General features: G+C 33.8%; 2 protein-coding genes across 3 annotated transcripts; one reads left to right on the forward strand and one right to left on the reverse strand.

Annotated features, from left to right (window-relative positions):
* Positions 1-8462: 8462 nt before the first annotated feature.
* On the reverse strand, positions 8463-10483 carry LOC116018828 (60S ribosomal protein L23A-like). Of its 2 annotated transcripts, none has more exons than XM_031258832.1 (4): positions 10370-10483; positions 10201-10242; positions 9067-9421; positions 8463-8749 (listed from the first exon to the last, which is right to left on the reverse strand). In XM_031258832.1, exons 2-4 carry the CDS (start codon positions 10211-10213, stop codon positions 8665-8667), a joined length of 453 nt encoding a protein of 150 aa, XP_031114692.1. In that variant the 5' UTR covers positions 10214-10242; positions 10370-10483; the 3' UTR covers positions 8463-8664. The 2 variants fall into 2 exon arrangements, with proteins under 2 accessions (XP_031114692.1, XP_031114693.1); XM_031258833.1 differs by having other exon boundaries at positions 10201-10238; positions 10370-10454.
* A 5035-nt stretch (positions 10484-15518) lies between these two features.
* On the forward strand, positions 15519-21457 carry LOC116021110 (zinc finger A20 and AN1 domain-containing stress-associated protein 4-like). Its single transcript, XM_031261720.1, has 2 exons — positions 15519-16258; positions 21174-21457. The coding sequence occupies exon 1, from the start codon at positions 15718-15720 to the stop codon at positions 16204-16206; it is 489 nt and encodes a 162-aa protein (XP_031117580.1). The 5' UTR covers positions 15519-15717; the 3' UTR covers positions 16207-16258; positions 21174-21457.
* The last annotated feature ends 986 nt before the right edge of the window (positions 21458-22443 follow it).

A 22443-nucleotide genomic window follows, 5' to 3' on the forward strand; every position in this document is an offset into this window, starting at 1 on the left:
AAATTTTTTATTGTCTCTACCAAAATATATAGTGACGTTATTTAATATGACGTCGCGAATTGTTATATTTAGCGACGTTTTTTAGAGCGTCGTTAAAATTTTCGTCGGGAAATGAAAGATTTCTTGTAGTGCAAGCCATAGTAGAATGTAGGTTATGTTGGTCTAACCCAATATAACCACTTTAACCTATTAAAATATTTAAATTAATAATTTTTTAAAAATGTTATGTCTATAAATTATAATTTATAATTTTTGAATTATAATTATAATTACTCCTTATAAGATTTGAATTTTATAACATATTTATAAAATTATTAAACTATATATTATTTATATATTAATAAAGTTAAAATTTATAAAATTAGAAACTTACAATTTTAAAAAATTAAAACTAGTTCACATTACAATGAATAAACTAATAATACATAATGGTTATTGTAATTCATCTATAGACTCTTTAGAATAACAACAACAGCAACAACAACAACAATAATAACAATAATAATACTAAAATAATAATAATAATAATAATAATTGTTGGTTTTATCAACTACGTATGGTCGAACGGTAGACCAACTCCACTGGAAAATCGACTAAGTGTTTGAGAGTGAATTAGAGAGGCGTTTTGGCCCTCTTTGTATTATGAATTGCTTGTGAGTACAGAGAATCGCTTATTCTTCTTTCAAGGTCTTACACCCCTATTTATACAAGCTAAGAGAGATTTCTCACTTTGAGAACCCTAAACTACCATATTCAAGTTAGGAATTCTTTCCTTATTATATGTGGACACTTTCCTAATCTACCTCGATCTTCCTTCCATATCTTCCGCCTTCCACCGCCTGACTCTTTTAGGAAACTCTCACAACCGCATTCTTTACCTCGACTACGGCTCTTAGGTCGGTCCAGGCCGACTCCTCTCCTTTAGCCCGTCTTCCTTCCCTAGTAATTAACTGTTTCAATAGCATTGTTCAGTCACTCTCAGTCTAAGATCTTCAGCTGTCTTGTTACCTCTATAACAAACCCTCGGCCAACCGACTCATCATCGACCGACCTACGCCGTATCACCGTGCCTAGCTTCCTCCAAGTCTTTCAAGCTTGGCCTCTATGTTCTTCTTTCCTTCTGATCTTCATCAGTCGTCCCTTTTGTTTATGCAGAGTTTCTAGTACCGAGCCTTAGCTTATCCTCCATCAATAATAATAATAATAATAATAATAATAATAATAATAATAATAATAATAATATTGTTGTTGTTGTTGAGATCAATTTTATCTTATATGTAAAAGAAACTTAAATAACTATATTCTTAACTTAGAAGCTTAAAAAAAATTGTAAAATATAATAGAAGTAATGTAAGTATGAACTATCTCAGCCCGATCCAACTCATCTCAATCCGACCCAACTCAAATTACATGAAGAAGCAATACGACGTTGTTTGAATTATTTTAGGAAAAAATGATTACCATAAACAATTGTAGACAGAAAGTTTCAGTAATAAGGTATATGTAGTAGCCTCTCTTATCTTCGTTGCAATATTCTCCTAAGCTTCTCGGCAAATTATATCGTGGACTATGATCATAACTGATATTGTAGTTGTGTTGAACGGATACTGTAGTTGTGTTGAAAAGATACTGCAGTTGTGTTGAAAGGAAACTGCAGTTGCACGGAACAGATGTCGTTTATCCGTTCAACACAACTGCAGTATCCGTTCAACACAGCTGCAGTATCTTTTCAACACAACTGTAGTATCCGTTCAACACAATTGCAGTTCCAAATGAATGACACGGTCTCTGTTCCACACAACTGCATTTCCTTTTCAACACAACTGCAGTATCCTTTCAACACAACTACAATATCATTCAACACAACTGCAGTATCAACCATGACCCATGGTCCACAATGCATTGTGGACCATGGTCCACAGTATAAGGACTGAAGCTTCTCTTATATTTGCTTCATTTTCTTCTCATCCAATATCTCTCATATTCTTTTATCTAAGTGTATTTTCTTTTATCGACCCATGGATCAATTGACAGACAGAAGTAACCTAACCATATAGTTCAATAATTGTGTGGATCATTCAGTTTCATTTAATACACATAGTAGTTTCATTGCCGCACCACTAAAGTATCATTCTAATTTAACAACATTTTCATTTGATAATATGCACTCAATATATGAGACATGCTTTTCAATTTTATTTTATGCACATTGTAATTTCATTACAACACTATTAAAGTATCATTCTAATTCAACTACAATTTCATTTAATAATATACATTCAATATATGAGACATGCTATTCATTCATTTAATACACACTATAATTTCAATACAACGCCATAAAGTATCATTATAATTTGACTACAATTTCATTTGATGACATTACATATACACTCAATATGTGAGACAAACTATTCAATTTCATTTTATACATACTTTAATTTTATTGTACTATCACTAAAGTATCATTCTAATTCAACTATATATTCATTTGACAATATACACATATAATATCATTCAGGTATTATAATCATCTCATAGGTTTCAGAATGATTTGTAACTGCATTTTAGTTCCGAGTGATTATAAACCCTAAATAATAGAAACTACATTTTATACACACTCAATGAAGCTTAGCTTTAGGCTTGTAACAATGGCGTCATAAAGAGAAAAACACAGTTGTTTTGAACCCCAGAGATGTAACAACAGCACGTTGTAGAGGTAATTTAATGAAACCAAAAACTTGCTTTCCGTTTTTATATTTAAAAAATAAAATTGAGCGCACCACAAATACAAAATTGATTGAACATAATGGATACCATTTCTTTCATTAAAAAAACAACAGCGTTCTGAATCTTGATTCACACAACTATATGAACCATGCATGATTCATATTGTATAACAATTGCACAGCTAACGTTGTATACAAGGTCAAACCAATCTAAACACAATAAAATGTACGGTATTGTCCCATATTGAGGTCCAATCCACATTGTCGTATATCTCACATTCTCACACCAATATAATACATCGCAATTTTTTATTACAAAAAGAAAATCGTTGAAAATCAAATACGGAGTACGAAAAAGAAAAGGACCGGCCAGTGGATAGTAAGTAACCGACCCATTGAAATTTGAAGCATTATAATCATATGACATATCACAATGGGGCCGGATCGGTGTCGTTGGTCCCACAACGGTCCGACATTGATCCAATGATGCCCGGTTTATCATTCATGCTCATGTTGTTCAGTATGGACTGATCATTCTGAGCCACAAACAAGCTTCATATTTTATTTATTTATTTATTTTTAAGTAATAACTTCAAAAGTGCTGATTGAGTCAAAAGTGTTGATTTTTTTGTTTTTTCAAAAATGAGGGCACCCAACAGCTAAACACATTGATTTCTCCCACCGGCCCGATGTGAAACCACATAGCACCACCGTCTATATTAGGGGCGGCGTGTGGCTGAAATGAGAGAACTAAAAATTTAAGAGAAAATGAATTGTAATTCCGTAATAAAAGAATAAAGTAGGAATTTTAAATTCCATTTTTTGGTATGTAGGAATAGAATTGTTAGGAATTGAAAGGGAAGAAATAAATAAAAACTAAAATGTCTTTGTATAATAATAATAATAATAATAATGGGCAAAATTGTAATTTACGATGAAAATTCAATTATGCAGCATGTGGAATTGTAATTTTTGGGGGATCTTAGGAATTGCATCTCCCTTCACCCAAATTAGGCAAATTATTGCATGGAGCTGTGTGGACCAAAAATAAAAAGTACATTATCTTTATACTGAAAGTATATTATCTTTATACTGAAAATACATTATTTTTGTAGTGTAGGTACATTATTTGACAGTATATATCAAATAATGTACCTTCAATACAAAAATAATGTACCCTAAAATAATGTACATACAGTATAAAAATAATGTACCTTCAGTACAAAAATAATGTACTTTTTATTTTTGGACCACACACCTGTGTGGACCATGGTCTATGCAATAATGATTGCCCAAATTAGGGGTGGGCAAAATGGTTCGATTCGGTTTAAAATCGAAGAATCAATCGGTATGAGTTTTATAGGAACCTAACAGTTCAGTTCAATTCGGTTAAAAATCGAGCCGAAAACTATTCTTTTTTTTTAAATATATATAAATCAATAACAAATTAAAATCACAGTTTTCCAATTTACTGAAATTAATTCCAATTTAAATTAGATTAATTCCAGTAAAATTCTAGTTTACTGGAATTAAGTAAACTGGAATTTTAATTCCAGTTAATTTACTGGAATTTAAATTCTAGTTTACTAGAATTCAATTCCAATTTGTTGGAAATTTTTTTGAATATTTGGAAATTTTTTTGAATATTTGAAAATTATTTGACACGGTCATGCGTTGGTAATTATTAATTGCTATTTTGTTATATAATGTTTAGACTTAGGATTTGAACTAATGTGAATATATATTGTTTGGTAGTGTATTTGAAAAATTACAAAATGTTGAAAATTGAGGTTCTTAAATCGAACCGAACTAATTCCGAACAGAAACCGAACTTTTTTAATTCGAACCGAAACTGAACCGAATGGAATCACTTTTTCTAATACTGAAACCGAAACCGAACCCTAAAATGCCCACTCTTTTTTTTTTAGTACTACTGACTCTGTTACAATGTAGTATCTGTTCATAGCTACTTTCTCAACCTACTGAAGCACAAAGAGTCAACAGTTGTCTCCACTAAGGCTCGAACCCACCCCCATCATTCATGTGGGAGTGAAATGTCCACTCTAAACCAAATAATGAAATTTTTATTCCAAAAAATTTCATAGGAATGAAATTACAATTCCATCGTACCAAACACCCCATTAGAATCTATTGCTTCCAGTGAGTCAAAAGTGATGATTGATTGGAAATTGCCAACATTTGGTTAACTCTCTTTTTGATTGAATGTTAAGCATGATTTTCAACATCTTGTAGACGAAGGCTGTGTTTGGTATTTTAAAACAAAATTTAAAAATCTTTTATAGTTATGAAGGTGTAAATTGTTGTGAATAGCTGATCCGGAAATTTCATTATATATTCTTCTTTGAGAAGCTATTGGACATGTAATTATGAGTGGTTTTTATGCATATAAATCTTTTAAAAGATGGAAGGATTTCAAATTTTTATGCATTATTTTACTTCATTCTTCATTCTTTACCCTATTGAGTCAAGAATTATCCAATAAAATTAAATGATCCCCGGGAATCCCATGTACTCATCATGTTTCCCAACAACTGTCAATGTTATCTCTCAAAGTCCACTTTAATTTCTCCCCAAGCAATAGTTAATAGTTATACCGTGGACCTTAGTCGTAAACGACGTAGTTTTGAATTTTAATTTTGATGGTAATTTTTTGTTGTTTAAATCACGTTACAAGTTTTTTTTAACAGTAAAGCATGTGTATGTGTCTTGTGTTATGCGTTTATGTATCTCGTGTTATGCAGTTCTATACCTTAAGCATATGAATTTTGTACCTGAAATAAAGTAAATATAACAAGAGCTTTTGTGTGTTCTACTATGTGTTTTTGTGTCTTGTATCATACGTTTTTGTGTCTTATATTATGCAATTTTGTACCTTAAGAATATTGATTATGTACATAAACTAAAGTAAATATAAAATACTGTCTATGTGTCTTGTGTTATGTGTTTCTGTGTCTCATATTATGCAATTCAGTACTTTAGAATAATGGAATTTTTATTCCATAAAATTTCATAAGAATGGATTTACAATTCCATCATACCAAACACTCCATTAGAATCTATTGCTTCCCGTGAGTCAAAAGTGTTGATTGATTGGAAATTGTCAACATCTTTTTTTAACTCTCTTTTTGATTGAATGTTAAGAATGATTTTCAACATCTTGTAGACGAAGGCTGTGTTTGGTGTTTTAAAACAAAATTTAAAAATCTTTTATAGCTATGAAGATGAAAATTGTTGTGAATAGTTGATCCGGAAATTTCATTATATATTATTCTTTGAGAAGCTACTGGACATGTAATTATGGATGGTTTTTATGCATATAAATGTTTTAAAAGATTGAAGGATTTCAATTTTTTGTTGTTAGGGATGAATCTTTTTGTTGGCGATACAATAATTGGGGTTGTTATGCCGTGGACCCAGGTCCACCTTGCAAGATGGACCTGGGTCTACATTCACATACACTATACTCTACATTCACATACATTATACTCTACATTCACAATTTCTAAACTCTACATTCACACATTACAGGATTATATGTTTAGTAACTATACTCTACATTCACATACACTATACTCTACACTCACAATTTCTAAACTCTACATTCACACATTACAGGATTATATGTTTAGTAACTATACTCTACATTCACATACACTATACTCTACATTCACAATTTATAAACTCCACATTCACACATTCAAAACTTTATATTCACAGGTCATATACTCCACATTCACAACTTAGAATTCCACATTCACACATTACAGGGCTACAAGTTGCTAGAACTTCTTAACTCTATTACAGATTCACACATGCATAACTCTGCATTCACGATTTCTATACTTCATATTCACAATTTGAAACCTCCATATTCACACATTTCTGGGCAACTCTACATTCACACAATCATAAATTTACATTCACGATTTCTATACTCTACATTCACACTTTGAAACCTCTTCATTCACACATTTTTGGACAACTCTATATTCAACAATATGTTTACTAAAAAAAAAAAAAAAAACGACAAAAACGACGTAATTTTGGACCCAGGTCCACCTTGCATAATTTGCCCAAGAATTGGGATAAACCAAAATCCCAATGGCTTGAACTCTCAAGGAATTTAAGGTCGGATCATTATTGTGTACCATATTATCAAATAATGCAAATTCAGTACACAGTAATATATTGTTAATATATTAAAAATGTACATTATATTTAGAAAGGAATAAGGTTCAAATTGGTCACTGAACGAAACCTGGAAGTGCAATTAGGTCATTGAACGAAAAAAATGTGCAATTAGGCCACTGAACACTCCAAATGCATGCAATTTCACCTGATAGCAGGTTACTTCCATTTCATCAGGTTGCCTGCTTGCATGGGTGGTGAGTTGACATTTTGATTTTTTTTTTAATAATAACTTTAAAATTAAAAATTAATTAAAAATATTAAAAAATTAATTAAAATATTAAAAATTATTATTAAAAATATAAAAATATATTCATATTAAAAAATATTTAAAAATTAATATTTTTTAATTTTAATTTTTAATTTTTAATATTTATTAAATAATACTTTAAAAATAAAAATTAATTAAAAATATTAAAATATTAATATTAAAAATATTTAAAATTAATATTTTTTAAATTATGAATTTTTATATTTATTATTAAAAAATTATTTTAAAATGCCACATCATCATCCAGGTAAGCAAGCAACGTGATGAAATAGAAGGTAACCTGCTATCAGGTGAAATTGTACTTTTTTTTCGTTCAGTGGCCTAACTGCACTTTCAGGTTACGTTCAGTGACCAATTTGAATATTATTCCATTTAGAAAAAATATATTGTTTTATATAATGTATATTTCAGTACACAAATAATGTACTTTTAGTATATTAAAAATGTACTGTGGTTCAAGGCCTACTTCCCTCAAAGGACCCCTAGGCCCAAGTGACAATGTTATCTATTAAAAAGTCCACTTTCTCCCCAAGGCTTTCAAGACATCCTATGAGGCTTGCCGACATCCTATGAGGGCCACTGAGAAAGGAAATGACAATCCACAAAGAGACTAGGATAAACAGCTCGAAAACACGTTGCCCACACAAAAACCAAAGTACATAGAGCAAAGAGCTTGCGAGGTCCACAAAGATCGTGGATACATGATGCAAGTGCACAGACTCGTACTTGATAGTGTTGTACAACATTCTCTCCTCTCATTGGTTAGGACTAGGAGACAGCATTCCCTTTGTAATTAAATTGTGGCATTTGATAGTAATGAAGTGGCTGGATGAATGAATTCTCTTTTTTTCCCCATTCTTTAGCTTATGTGGAAGTTGACTAATAAACCAAGAAAATTCATTGAACGTGTTCAATAAAATACTGTGAAGGCAAAAGAAAGTGACCTAAACTTGGAGTGTGCTAAATCTTCACATGGAAGGTGTTCAATAAAATGACTGAAAGCAGGGAATGTAAATGGAGGCAAAAAAGTTTTTTTTTCCCTGCAGTAAAAAAAAAACAAAACAAAACAAAACAAAAACAAACTCCTAGAACTCAAGCAGCACTGCAGTAGAGATGGTCTGACTATAAAGGATGCAATGGATCAATAGTGTTAAAGAAGCAGAGAAGAATGATTATTTAATGCTTAAACTAATATAAATGCCATCTTCAGTCTCTGAAGAAGGTGAATTGGTTTCAAAGAAGCTGTGCAATACTTTCAAAGGAATCAAATGTAAACCATATATTAGTAGAAGCCACTTAGGACCTCTCATGGACAGTAGAAAACAGCAGGAATTGATATAAACTATAGTTAAAACACCAATAAGAGAATGCCAGAATAGCAATTCAAATCTATTGATAACAAACAATAACAAAATTGTCAACATAGTATCTGGACAGAAAAACATAATACTGCGCTTAGATTATGCCGATCTTGTTTGCAACATCCAGTGCATCAAAATCTGGGGTCAACCGAACATATGCCTTCTTGGTGCCATCAGGCCTACATAGACAGAAAAGAAAGAGGGAGGGATTACTTTCACAGAACAAAACACAAATGATATATCACTCCTGACCTACAACAGCACTTCTTATTCTTATTATTACTCCAAGCACAATCCCACTGGGGCATAAGATAAGCGAAACACTAAAAAATGTGTGGAGTAACAAAAATCCTCTTTTTCAAGAATCTCCAAAGTTGAGGTTTTTCAAACGCTTTTGTCAATAGTATATAGCCAGAACAAAGAGGCATTACTTAAAGTAAAACCATCCAAACCAGCAAACAGATAAGGTCAATCCCAACAGAGTTACAGTATCTACCTGATCAAAGTATTGACTTTCTTGGTCTGAATCTCATACATCTTCTTGACAGCATCCTTAATCTTCTTCTTATCAGCACGGATATCAACAATAAAAACCAAGGTGTTGTTATCCTCAATCTTCTTCATTGCCGACTCAGTGGTCAATGGATACTTGAGGATTTGGTAATGATCCAACTTGTTCCTTGGTGGAGCACTGATGCGGGGATACTTTGGGTTCCTGTCCTTCTTCAATGTCCTAGGCCTGTGGAAGGTGACCTTTGTGCGGATCTTCTTAGTCTTCTTCTTGAAGGTTGTACCTTTCACAGCCTTGGCAGCTTTCGCAGCCTGAGCCTTAGGGTCAGGTTTCTTTTCACCTGTTATAAAAAGAGACCAGATGGGTAAATATACTCACAGAAAAAGCAAGTGAAGCTGCAACAAATATGCATAATTCAAATGGAGAAAAATGATAACTCAGTACATACATCCAAACTAATACTAAAAAAAAAAGACAGATCTTGAAAAAATTATTTTGGCATTTGATAAAAAGATCAAGTAACCCAAATATTGAGATTATACATAAAATAATCTATTCTTTAACCTACACATTGTTTTGGAAATATTCGAGATACTTAAGCTAATATTTAGGCCATGAACTTTTAAGTTAACTCAGAGTCTACTCTACTATGAAAACTACTATCCTCATAAGTTAATTGAGGAATCAGACTAATACAGACTTAACAAATCAGGTTTAAAGTCCAATCAATTAGAGCTTCTCAGTTAAAGTAGAAGTTCAACTTTTCAATACAAAATTTTCTTCTAACAGCCCACCCAGTGTATCTAGAGATTATCATAGAAATGGGATGAACATAACATTACATAACTTAACTTTCTGACGTTTAATTCACTACATCCGTAAAATTAAAATTTACAGAGAACAGCGTTTCTTTTAGTTGACATACTCGCATAAGAAAACAGCAAATAAAAACGAGGAAATATACAAACACACCAAAACAGAAGAACAAATTTCAGTTCAGGTATAGCGTTATATATAGTCATGGAGTCATGCAAAGCAGATGAATCATTTCTATTCAAGGATGCTCAAAACAAAGACACAAGAGAAACCACGGAATTATAATTTCTTCGAGCCAAGTACCTTTCGGAGCCATTGCTGTTGCTGCGCGAACACGAAACCTACCTGATCAAATCAGCCAAAAACAGCAAATCAACGTCAAACAAAAATCGAATCACAAAGTGATTCGCAGATCTCATGCAGTTAATGCATAGAACGCATTAAAATGCAGTGACGGAGAGAGTAAACGCACCTGGAGGAAGACGAAGAAGAGACGATCGGACTGCCGCTGCTGCAGACTAGGGTTTTGGAGTGACAAAATATAGAGAAGCGCTAGGGTTCTGCTCCGAGGTGCTTGAAATGACTAAAGTGGCCTTCGCTTAAACAATTTGGGCCTGTATTTTATCCTATGTCAGAAATGGGCCGGGCTTTCTACAGAAAAAGGTTAGTTGGTGACGTGGAGGATAATAGGATATTAGTCCATCGTTATATTATAGATCATGGTTAATTTTACAATCCTTAACACCCACTTGTTATGCCATGGATCCGGGTCCACCTTACAAGGTGAACTCTGATCCATGTTCACAATTTTAGAACTCTATATTTACAATTTTAGAACTCTATGTTCATAATTTTTAAACTCTATATTCATAATTTTTTAACTCTATATTCACAATTACATAACTCTATGTTAACAATTTCAGAATTCTATGTTCACAATTTCATAAATTTATATTCACAATTTCATAGCTCTATATTCAATAGTATAACACAATTTTTTGTGGCGCCAGATGGTGTGTTCATAGCGGCGTGTGCTTGTCCTCTTCCCAATTGCTTATCTCCTCTTATGGTGGAGACTAAGGTTGCAAAAACCGCTAGGCGTCCTCTAGGCGCCTGGGGCCGCCTAGATTTTTTTTATTTAAAAAAAACTTAAAAAAAATATTTTAAGTGTTAATAATTGTAAAGTGTTTAATATTGTAAGTCTTTACACTTTAATAGTTAAATAGTTAATACTTATTAAGTTATTAGTTATTATTTATTAATTATTAGTGCATTACTTATTAGTTTAATTTAGTTATTACTTATTATTTTATTAAGTTATTTCTTATTAGTTATTACTTATTAGACTATTAGGGGCCGTTTGGTTCGGGTCATCTGAGATTACCTAGGTAATCTGAGTCTGGTAATGTTATATTACCTCAAAGCTGATGTGGCGGTAATGTTTCAAGGTAATATGATTACCCCTTTAGGTAATCTAAGATTACCTTGAATTATTCCAACTTTGCCCTTGTTAACTAATCCTTATATATAATAATAATAATACTAACACAATAACCTATATAAAATAAATATATGTTTATATAATCAAATATACATGAGTGTATATTTATATATTTATTTTTTAATATAAAGTATCAATACATTCATACATATAAATAAATAAAAATACACACAATAATGGCACACAAATATATATATATATATGGACATTATAGTAAATTGTCCCATATAACCTAAAATATAACCCTTAACCAAACAAAGTAATATTATATTCCACAACCCAAACCAAACACATCAGGCAATCTTACATTCCTAAAATCTCACATTACCTTCCTGGAAGTAATCTTATTACCTGGGTAATCTAAGATTCTGTGAACCAAACGCCCCCTTAGAGTATTAGTTAATACATTATAACATTAATAGTTTAAATGTTTAAGATTTATAATTTTAAAAAAAAAAAAAAAAACCAGCCGGCCGGTGGCCTAGGCGGCCCAGGCGCCCGGCCGCGGAGGAGGCCAATTTCGGCCTTCCTCGACGCGGTCGGGCTCCGCCTAGCGCCTAGGCGCGATTTTTTCAACACTAGTGGAGATAGCATATGAGGATGTGTTGTCTTGGCTCAAGAATAGGGGTGTGCTATCAATTGAGTTATGCACGGATTGTTCTCAGCTCCGTAGCGGGTTGTGTGTGGTGTGGCCTACTTATTTCTCTTATGTTGGTTTGTTTGTTGATGCATGCAAGGTTTCTATGCCTTCTTTTTGAAATTGTCATATTAGTTTAGTTCTTAAAATGGCAAATGTTATTGCTCATGCTCTGGTTTCTGCTGCCTATGCTCAATCTAGCGTTCTAGGCTATGTTTGGCAAACATAGCTGAAAATGTAGCTAGAAGCTGAAAAGTAGCTGAAAATTGAAAAACTATAAGCTCGAAGCTGAAATCTGAAGAGCTGTTATGTTTAAAAGTATTTGATAAAATTAACTTTTTGATAAGCTGATAAATGTAAAAATACTAGAAAAGACATCTTCATACAATTTAAATAGTTTTAAATTTAAATAGAATTATTTATATATTAAAATATAAAATAGTGAAATTAATATATTTTAATAAAATATAAAGTAAGAACATATATTTTAAAACATATAAAATAAAACAAAATGTTTATAATTCATAAGAATGATAAGATTAGTTCATACAAAAATCAATGTTCAAACGCAAATGACAAATTGAAGAGAAAAAAGTCAGAAAGGCTTAGCCAAAAAGGTTTTAATTGGGAAGGGTAAATGATGTCATTTCTTTAAAATAATAAGGTTAAAGATAGAAAAAAAAGTTAAGAAGCTACTAGCTTATTTTGAAACGCTATATTAGGTAGCGTTTAAAAATAAACTCTTATTTTAAGCTACTAGTTTATTTTAGGAACATTACCAAACAGAGCTTATGACTTATTAGTATCTTAAAATAAGCTATAAACTCCTAAATAAGCTCTGCCAAACAAAGCCTCTATATTAGGACTTTGTCCCTCCTCGCTCTATTTCTGCACTTCTATAGTAAATTTCTTGGGTTTGCTTTCAAAAAAAAAAAAAGAAGAAGCAAATAATAGAGTCAATAGTACTAAAAAAATGAATATATAGAAGAAACATTATTAGCCTACTGCATAAATAAATATGATGTATATATGTACCTACAGTTTTAGTATTTATATCCATTAAGGTTTAGGTTTATCATCATATAGAATAAATATTAACATAATATGGGATGAATGCTATTAAACATGATACACATGCAATGTAATTTTATGTACATTAAGCTTTGTTGTTATGAACAAATATAATGACCAGTATGAACCTACTACAAAAATATATATAATGTGCATGCAGTTTAGTGTTTTTTTTTTTGTTTTTGAATACGCAGTTTAGTGTTTATGTATCTTAAGATTAAGATTTATATTTATGATCATATAGAACAAAGATTATGAACATAGTACAAGATGAATGTTATTAACCATGATGTGTCTATAGTGCAATGTTTATATACATTAAGCTTTGTTTTCATGAATATATAAAAGCAATATTATAAACCTACTATAGAGTTAATGAAAATACATATGATGTACATGCACTTTAGTGTTTATGCATATTAAAATTTATTTTTATGAACATATAGAACAAATATTATGAACATTGTATAGGTCAGGATAACATTGTTGAACATGATGCCCTGGTGACATTGAGCCAATCACATTGAACTTGCGTGTTATAAAAATGAACAAGGCGAATTAGAGCCTATATATTTAAGATTGATCGATATTGATCTCTAATGTAAGCCACTATAACTATTTTGAGTTCAAACTCAAGTTACTTTAGGTCAAAATTCGCCTCGGTTTGTTTGCCTCTTAATTGTGAGTTGTGACATGGAAATTTAATTGTGGTTTGAGTGTGGAATTTTTTTATTATTAGAATATTTATTCTTCTCTTGATATTCTTAAAGTAGTTAACCTAATAATGCAATTATTATAAATGTAACAATTATACATTTTGGTGGTTGTATTGTTGGTCGCAATTAATTACCCAACCCAATATTATTGATACTATTATGTATGTCCAAGTAGATTGTTTAAACATACATTTGGGGAGTGTGAATTGGTGGAGCTAATATACAAATAATACAATGTTATAGTCATGCATAGTGCTAGGCTGCTAGCTAGCACATGAGAGCATAAATTGAAAAGTCAACTAGTTTTGAACGATTATAGATAGGAGACTTTATAAACTAATCGAATTAGGCAGTTGGGTCGGGTGCATGTGCATGTGGTAGATGTTGAGATTAAGGCCTTCCTCAATAGTAGAATTTTTGGTGTGATTTTTGATGAGTTTTTGTAAGTGTGATTAGGAATGAGAAAATGAGGGTGGAGTAAAAAAAAAAAGGAAAAAATAAAAGCACTTACGCGCCCGGGAGCGCGCAACTTGCAGGCAACACGTGCATGGAGATCGATTTTAAACAAATATGGCCCCCACCATTATGACTAAAACTCGGTACCTTGTAGGACGTATCCAAACTTTCTCTCTCCCCCTTATCACTCTTCCACCTCATCACATTTTTCTTAAAATTCTTTTACAGGGGAAGGCCTAATATAATGTAATTGCATGTGCATGTGGTAGATGTTGAAATCAATACAACAATGTAATTAAGTTACATTGAACTTTGACTTTAAGTTAGAATACCAAAGTAATCTCTATGTCCCATTTTGTTAATCTAATTTGTTTCTTTATAATTGGTTAATGCATCCATATTGGGATGAGGAGTTTAAAAGAGATAATTTACAGCTATCATGCTTTTTTTTTTTTTAAATATCATTATTACTCAAACTAATAATATCCAATATAAGTGAAATTTATTGACAAAAAATAAAATAAAATAACTCAAATCTTTATGTTTTGTGGCGATAATATACAAACATTTAAAATTTGATGAAAAATTCAAACATTTGTGTTTTGTGACAATTAAAACCCACTATGCATGCCAAAGACCTTGTGGTTGAACATCATCATTGTGGTTCCCTCAAATGAAAAGTGGAATAAGGGCCAAATTGGCCACTGAACGTAACGCGAAAGTGCAATCAGACCACCCAACCAAAAAAAAGTGCAATTACATCCCTAAACAGCGAAAATCCATCCAAATTTACCTGCTAGCCGGTTTCTACCCATTGTTTCTGGTTGTTTGCTGACAGGGCGCTGACATGGCAATTTTTTACTTAATTCCTTCTTTTCCTTTGTCTCATATTCCCCAGGAGCCGCCATGAAAGCATCAGAGAAGAAGCTCAAAGAACTACTGTCCATCCTTGATTCCATTACTGAAACCCAAAGCTTCAAGGGAAAATGGTCTCTCATGAGAACGAAGCTCTTCAAACTCATATCCCTATGCTCTATTCCGCGGCGGCTAATGGCAACCCTCTCTCGGCGGACCTTCTTTGGTCGCTCTCCGCCCGCTCTCCGACGGGCTATCTCTCGGCTCGCTGCCATAACCCTAACCTTCACGGCGGGAAGTTCAAGACGCTGAACGACATCGACTCTATGTCCGCGAAAATCGATAGCCTTTAGCAAAGACCTCGATGTTTTGATAAAGAGCGGGGTTCTCTGCGAAAACGGCACCGTTTCGGGGAGTAGTTATTCGAAGAGGGAGACGATTAGGGCGGAGACGAGGAATCTGATCACTCGACTCCAGATCGGGACCACTGAGTCGAAGAACTCAGTGATGGACTCGCTCCTACGGCTCTTGCAGTAAGAAGATAAGAACGTGTTGATTGCGGTGGCGTAGGAAACTTCAAAGACATGGAGCAGAACGAAGCTGGCATCCAAGCTCCCGTCCTTTGCGTCAACAACTGCGGGTTCTTTGGAATCGTAGCTACCATGAACATGTGTTCTAAATGCTACAAGGATACAGTCTTGAAGCAAGAGCAGGCTAGGCTCGCCGCTTCATCCATCGAGAGTATCATGAACGGCAGTGGGAAGTCTATCGATGTTGTCGTAGTAAGCTCCCACGACGGTTCTGCAGAGTCCAGCGCAGTAACCGCCCAAGACTCTCGCACACAACCCGAGAACAATGGTGGTGAGAACACGAAGGACGGCCCGAAGAGGTGCAGCGCCTGCAGGAAGCGAGTGGGGCTAACGGGTTTTAGCTGTCGGTGCGGGAATCTCTTCTGCGCGGTTCATCGCTACTTTGACAAACACGAATGCCAGTTCGATTATCAGAAGGCAGCTCAGGATTCCATATCCAAAGCCAACCCGATTGTTAAGGCTAAAAAGCTCGACAAAATCTAGGGAGGGGGGATGAAAGAGAGGTCTGATATGGCATCTATTCAAGAAATCAAGGGTGTGTTTACTTGGAGGAAATTTTCCTGATTTTCTGAAAATTTTGGAAATTTGAGGAAAAAAAAAAGTCAAAACACGTTTACTTACTTTTGTTCTCATTTTGAAAATTGGAGAACTTGTCTCTATTTATTAGGGAAAGTGGAACAGCCTAAAAAGGTGTTTTCTGATTTGAAAACACGGATGAACAGTGCCTAACAGTGAAAAGTTGGGTGAGATCATTTATTCGATTCCTACTGGCAACAATTTCTTTCACCTTTTCTTTCCTTTTCTTCATCTCCTCAGAGTAGTGTACCAGAGAGGAGAGAGGCAGAGACGCATTCTTCTTCTTCATTTACTCTTTGTACCAAAGAGGCAGTGGCGACCTGGATCAGAGAGGCAGAGGCGACGGCTCCGACGGCGTGGCTTTCCTCCGATGCGGCTCGCCTTCGACGGAACTCTGCCCCCCTCCGACGCGGCTCTCCTCCGACTGAACTCTACCCTCTTCCGGCGTGGCTATCATCCGACGCGGCTCGCCTCCGACGGAACTCTGCCCCCTCCGACACGGCTCTCCTCCGACGGAACTCTGCCTTCCTCCGACGCGGCTCTCCTCCGAGGGTCATACGGCGGTCAGTTCACTCCCAAGACGGAGTCACCAAAGTCGTCTGTTGGATCGTGCCCATCACCTCGATCTAGGGTAAGCTTTCTTGATCTCAAAACCATTACAGTGTATTTTTGCTTAATTGGTAGTTGGGTGTGCTACATATGGTGTATGAGTTGTACAGATTTCTGCGTTTTCTATGGGTTTAGGGTCATACATAGCTACCCATACCATATGGGTTTAGGTATTGAATGACATTACTCTCTAAAATTCTAAAATAACCTAGACAAAATTAGGGAAGAAAAAACCATTACTCTTGGCAGTGATTAAGCTGTGTTGGAACATGGATGATGCTTGATTGGTGTTCTACTGGCCTTTAAGTGCAGGTCATTTTAGAAGAAAAAACCATTAGGATTCTTAATCAACATGGCATTCAAGATTCCTGTTTTTCTTCTTCTAATTGTTGAGTTTATGTTTTCTTTGAAACAACTTTAGGAATCAAGAAGGGTTGTGAGTGTATTATGACCTGCCAATTCCAGAGGCTTGTGTGAGCCCAAAACTGGGGAATGGTCACATCTCCAATTTGGAGTTGTGGATTTGCATTTCGTGATATTCCATAATGAAGAAATCCTTCAACCTTAAAGAAACTTAGCAAGAAAACTAAAATCAAACATATTTGTAATTTGCACATCTTCATATCAGACAATCATGCAATACTTCAAGAAGAAATGAATCGCACCAAAGTGCAAATTATAAAACATTGTTTAGGGTTCCAGAATTGAAGAACTGTCATAACTATGTCTGAGTCTTTTATATCATTAGCAGTTTATAAATTCACAGTTTATGCATTAATATTGCATGAAATGCCAGAATGACATCCACTGCATCATTTGTAAAAATTGTTACTCTTGAATAAATAGGATCATCTATTTCAATTTTGAAGTGCATTAAATTCTTCTTTTCTTGGAGTTGGACTGACAATTATATGCATAGTATTGAATCATGTGGTTTCCGTAGATGTGTTTTTTTGTATCTCCATTTCATGTCAAGATTGCTTTAGTAATCAATGGTAATATCTGCGGAATTTTCGATGCTCCAGTTTAATGCATCGCTTGAGTTTTAATACCAATTTTTTTTAAAAATGAATATATATTTGTTTTAGAGTGACTCTGAACTTTGACTTGTATATGTATACATGCATAATACTTCCACCTTTCATGTCTTTTAGCTTGCAATATATTTTCCACCTTTAAAGTCTATAACACTTTCAGAAAGCTTGGATAAGTTGATCTAGTTAGACTCATGGTTTATACCAATTCTACTGCNAGGAGTTTATGCATTAATTAGTTTTGATTAGTTTTAGAACTAGAGAGTATTTTACATGGTGATTTACTATTATAACTTACATTTAGATGAATAACTTAGAAGAAACAAATGAGGAAGAGACAAAATGGCCCGATACAGCCGTAATACAATTTTTGAGAATTTTGAATGAAAGGGTAAAAAAAACCCCGACGGACAGCTTTCATTAAAACCTTCAGAATGGAATGATGTTGATCGGGAGATGATGCAGTCAGTTGGTGTTAGTTACGGGATGAACAAACTTAAAGGAAAGTGTAACAGGTTGAAATTGATGTACCGACAGTTTTCTGAGTTGATTTCTCATACGGAGGTAACATACAATTCACTTACAAACACTGTGGAGGCATGTGAGGATACATGGAAAAAATTCTACGCGGTATGAACCCAAACTCTTGTTATATTGTTTTAATAATGCTAGTGAATTATTTAATTGAATTGTTTTATTATTTTATTGAAACAGAGGCATGCTAAATTCAAGTCTTATAAGAGAAATGGTTGCAAACACTACGAGCTAATGGCTGAGGTATTTGCCCGATCTGTTGCTACTGGAGGTCTAGCCAACTCGTCCATGCAAATGCCACTTAACTCTGATGAGGAACGACTTGCCGAGGATGAGTTCTTACATGATGCAAGACCATCAAGTTCAAAAGGAAAAAGGAGTGTGGATGAGATGATGGATATTCTTGGTAGCGCGAAGTTGAGCAGTAACAAGAAGATGAGGGAAAAGATAAGCAATGCAATGGATACTATGAATTTCAATATGACTTCAAAAGAACAACGCCGAAAAGCCAAGGAAGATGCTAGTATGATGAGTACGGCCTCGGCTACCCCATATACCATGAAAGCTTGTATTGAGATTCTGAAAAACATGAGTGGGATTCCCCTAGCTGCCCGTAATGAAGCTTTCAAGTTATTGGCAAATCTTGACACGCGTGAGGGGTTCATAGAAATGCCTCCTGAATGGCAACGTGATTGGGTGTTATCTTTGCAGTGAATGTGTTTGATAAACTTGATGTTGTTACTTTGTTGTTAACTGGTAGCTTAATACGTTGTTGTTGTTGTTAGTGCTTTGGACCTTTGAATATGACCTTTGTTACTGCTTAGGAATTTAAAATGAGACTTGTTGTATGTGACTCAAGTTTATTGCCACTTTGTATTAGCACTTTGTATTAATAGAACAGTTTCAAATTTTAGTGATCTATTGCTAATTTTTTTTACAATTGTTTGTTACACTTCATCTTGCAGGGATAATGTCACAACAGTGTTTTTCTAGTTCTAATAGCGATAGTGACAGTGATGATGACGATTATGCAGCCATGCTTATGATTATTGCTGCATGTGTATTGATGGATGATGTAGAGAGGACTCCATGTAGAACCTCAATCCTTTCAAGTAAGGATTATATAACTGAAGTGTTGAATGGAAATAGTGCTAGGTGTTATGAATCCTTTAGGATGGTGCCACGTGTGTTCAAAAGTCTATGTGAGACATTGAAGGGATTGGAAATGTTAAAAGATACGAGACATGTTCAAGTGGAGGAACAATTAGCAATGGGTCTCCTAGTTCTCACGCATAGATTAACACATCGTGTAATTTCTGAGCGGTTTCAACATTCTACTAGAACTGTACATAAGTGTGCGAAGCGTGTGGTACGTGCACTTGTACGGTTGGGACGTGAAATAATAAAGCCAATTAATAGAGGACCAGTGCAACCAGAAATATTGGGAAATCCAAAATGGTATCCATATTTTGAGGTATGATTAGTAGTTGTACAAAATTATAATAAAATTAGCAGTTATTTATGTAAATTATGTAATAATATTACATTCTTTGTGATAGAAATGTCTAGGTGCTATAGATGGAACGCATGTGGCAGCTTGGGCACCTGCATCAAGGCAAACTACATTTCGAGGTAGAAAAGGAGGAATGGTGACTCAAAATGTCATGGCGGTTTGCTCACATGACATGATGTTTACATTCGTATATGCGGGTTGGGAAGGAAGTGCAAATGATTCTCGCATATTCTTAGATGCACTTTCAAAGCCTGAAAGTGGGTTTCCCATGCCACCTGAAGGTGAGAGCATTCGATTAAACTTAATTTATTAACTTAGCGCATTCATTAATTTAGCGTATTTAAATTTAATTTAAATCGATAAGTTAGTACGTCTTTAAGTATAGTCTATTTCTTGAATTAATAGGTTATTACTACGTTGTTGATGGTGGTTACCCAAATGTACCTGGTTTTTTGGCACCATACCGCGGGGAGGCCTATCACTTGAATGAGTTTCGTGGCCAAGGACGAATCCAAAACAAGCAAGCTCTATTTAATTATCGACACTCATCATTGCGGAATGTGATTGAGAGATGTTTTGGACTTTTAAAGGCGAGATTTCCAATTCTAAAGTCCATTAATGCTTACCCATTGGTTAGACAAAGCCAAATCCCTATCGCATGTTGTGCATTACACAATTTCATACGGGTGAACGATATGGATGATCAATTAGCTAGCATGTACATGCAAGATATGATTTTGGATGATGATGGTGGAAGCACTAGTGGAGTTGGAAATGATACCACACAATTAAATATGAGTCAACAACAAATGCTACAAGTACGTGAAGACATTGCAAATGCAATATGGGCAAATTATAATAATTGATGATGTACTCAGTTTTATTTGTAATGTTTTGGTAATGTTTTGCTACAAGTACGTGAAGACATTTGTAATGTTTTGTAATAACATTTTGTAATGAAATAACTTAATCTTAATTAATTGCTAGTCATTTTATTTATTTTAATTTCTGTGTGTGTATATATAGAGTACATAATTAACTAAGTGGAAAATGATTTTCGAAAAACAGTACTGGTAAACAAGTTTTCAAAACTGAAAAATTGAAAACAGAGAATGAAAAACAGAGAATGAAAACAGAAAACAAAAAACAGAAAACAATTTTCTGTTGGTAAACAGGCCCCAAGGTTTTCAATTTCTTGTTATCAGTTTAGGCAGAGGAGGAATTTCATCTTTGCTACAGATTTGTCAAATCGGCGCCGCCCAATTGCCAGGAATGGTTATTCCGGCACCATGCCTGCTCAGGAGAACGGATGTTTATTCGAAAAAAAAAATGAAAATTGCCAAGTAATCAGCCATGTCAGCGCCCTGTCAGCAAACAACCGGAAACAATGGGTAGAAACTGGCTAGTAGGTAAATTTGGATGGATTTTCGCTGTTTAGGGATGTAATTGCACTTTTTTTTGGTCGGGTGGCCTGATTGCACTTTCGCGTTACGTTCAGTGGCCAATTTGACCCTTATTCCATGAAAAGTCATTGGTTCCAATTTTAGTGGAGGCGATATTGACTTTTTTGTGCTTCATAGTTTGAGAAACTCACTATGCATAACAATTATATTAAAACCTTTAAATTAAAATTTGACAAATTACTATCAAATATTTGTATTTTATAACAATTATAATTTTCCATCCAAGAAAAAAATACAATCTATTTTTTGAGTTTGCACACAATTTATTTTAAAGATTACATAATGTATCAAAAAATATAGGGAAAATGACACTTTTTTCCCCTATGTTATATGCTTATAGCACTTTTTCCCCTCTGTGTTATTAAAGTGACACTTTTCCCCCCTCAATTATTTTAAAAGTGGTAGTTTTCTCCATTGTAATGTTAAATTGACATTTTTGTTCTTAAAATAACTATTTCATTTATTTTTATTATCCAATCAATTGTTACTAATATGTATGGAAGATCACGGTTCGATACGAACCTAATCGAACACTGTAGCAATTGAACTTAAATAGTATAGATGGTTACGGTTACGATTCAGAACCGAAAAAATAAAATAAAAAATTGTTAAATTTATACTATTTTTAAATAAGAAATAAAATTATAAAAATAAATACGTAGTAAATAAATACATAAGTTTTGATTGGCGGTTTAAAATCGAAATTGGAACCGAACCGTACCGATTTATCAAAATAAGTGTTTGATTATTTTCACTATATATGACTGTGGTTAAGTTCCGGTTTACGGTTCAACAATTATTTAATTTTAAATTTTTCGGTTTTGAATCGTAACCAGAACCGTCCATACTATTTCGATATGATTGCTACAGTGTTTGGTTAGGTTCGAACCGAATCGTGATCATCCATACATATACGTAATAATTTGTTGGAGAAGAAAAATAAATGAAATAATTATTTTTAAGGGTAACAATGATAATTTAACATTTCTGA

The sequence above is a fragment of the Ipomoea triloba genome, chromosome 5 (assembly GCF_003576645.1).
Source record: "Ipomoea triloba cultivar NCNSP0323 chromosome 5, ASM357664v1".
Classification (NCBI taxonomy): Eukaryota; Viridiplantae; Streptophyta; class Magnoliopsida; order Solanales; family Convolvulaceae; genus Ipomoea; species Ipomoea triloba.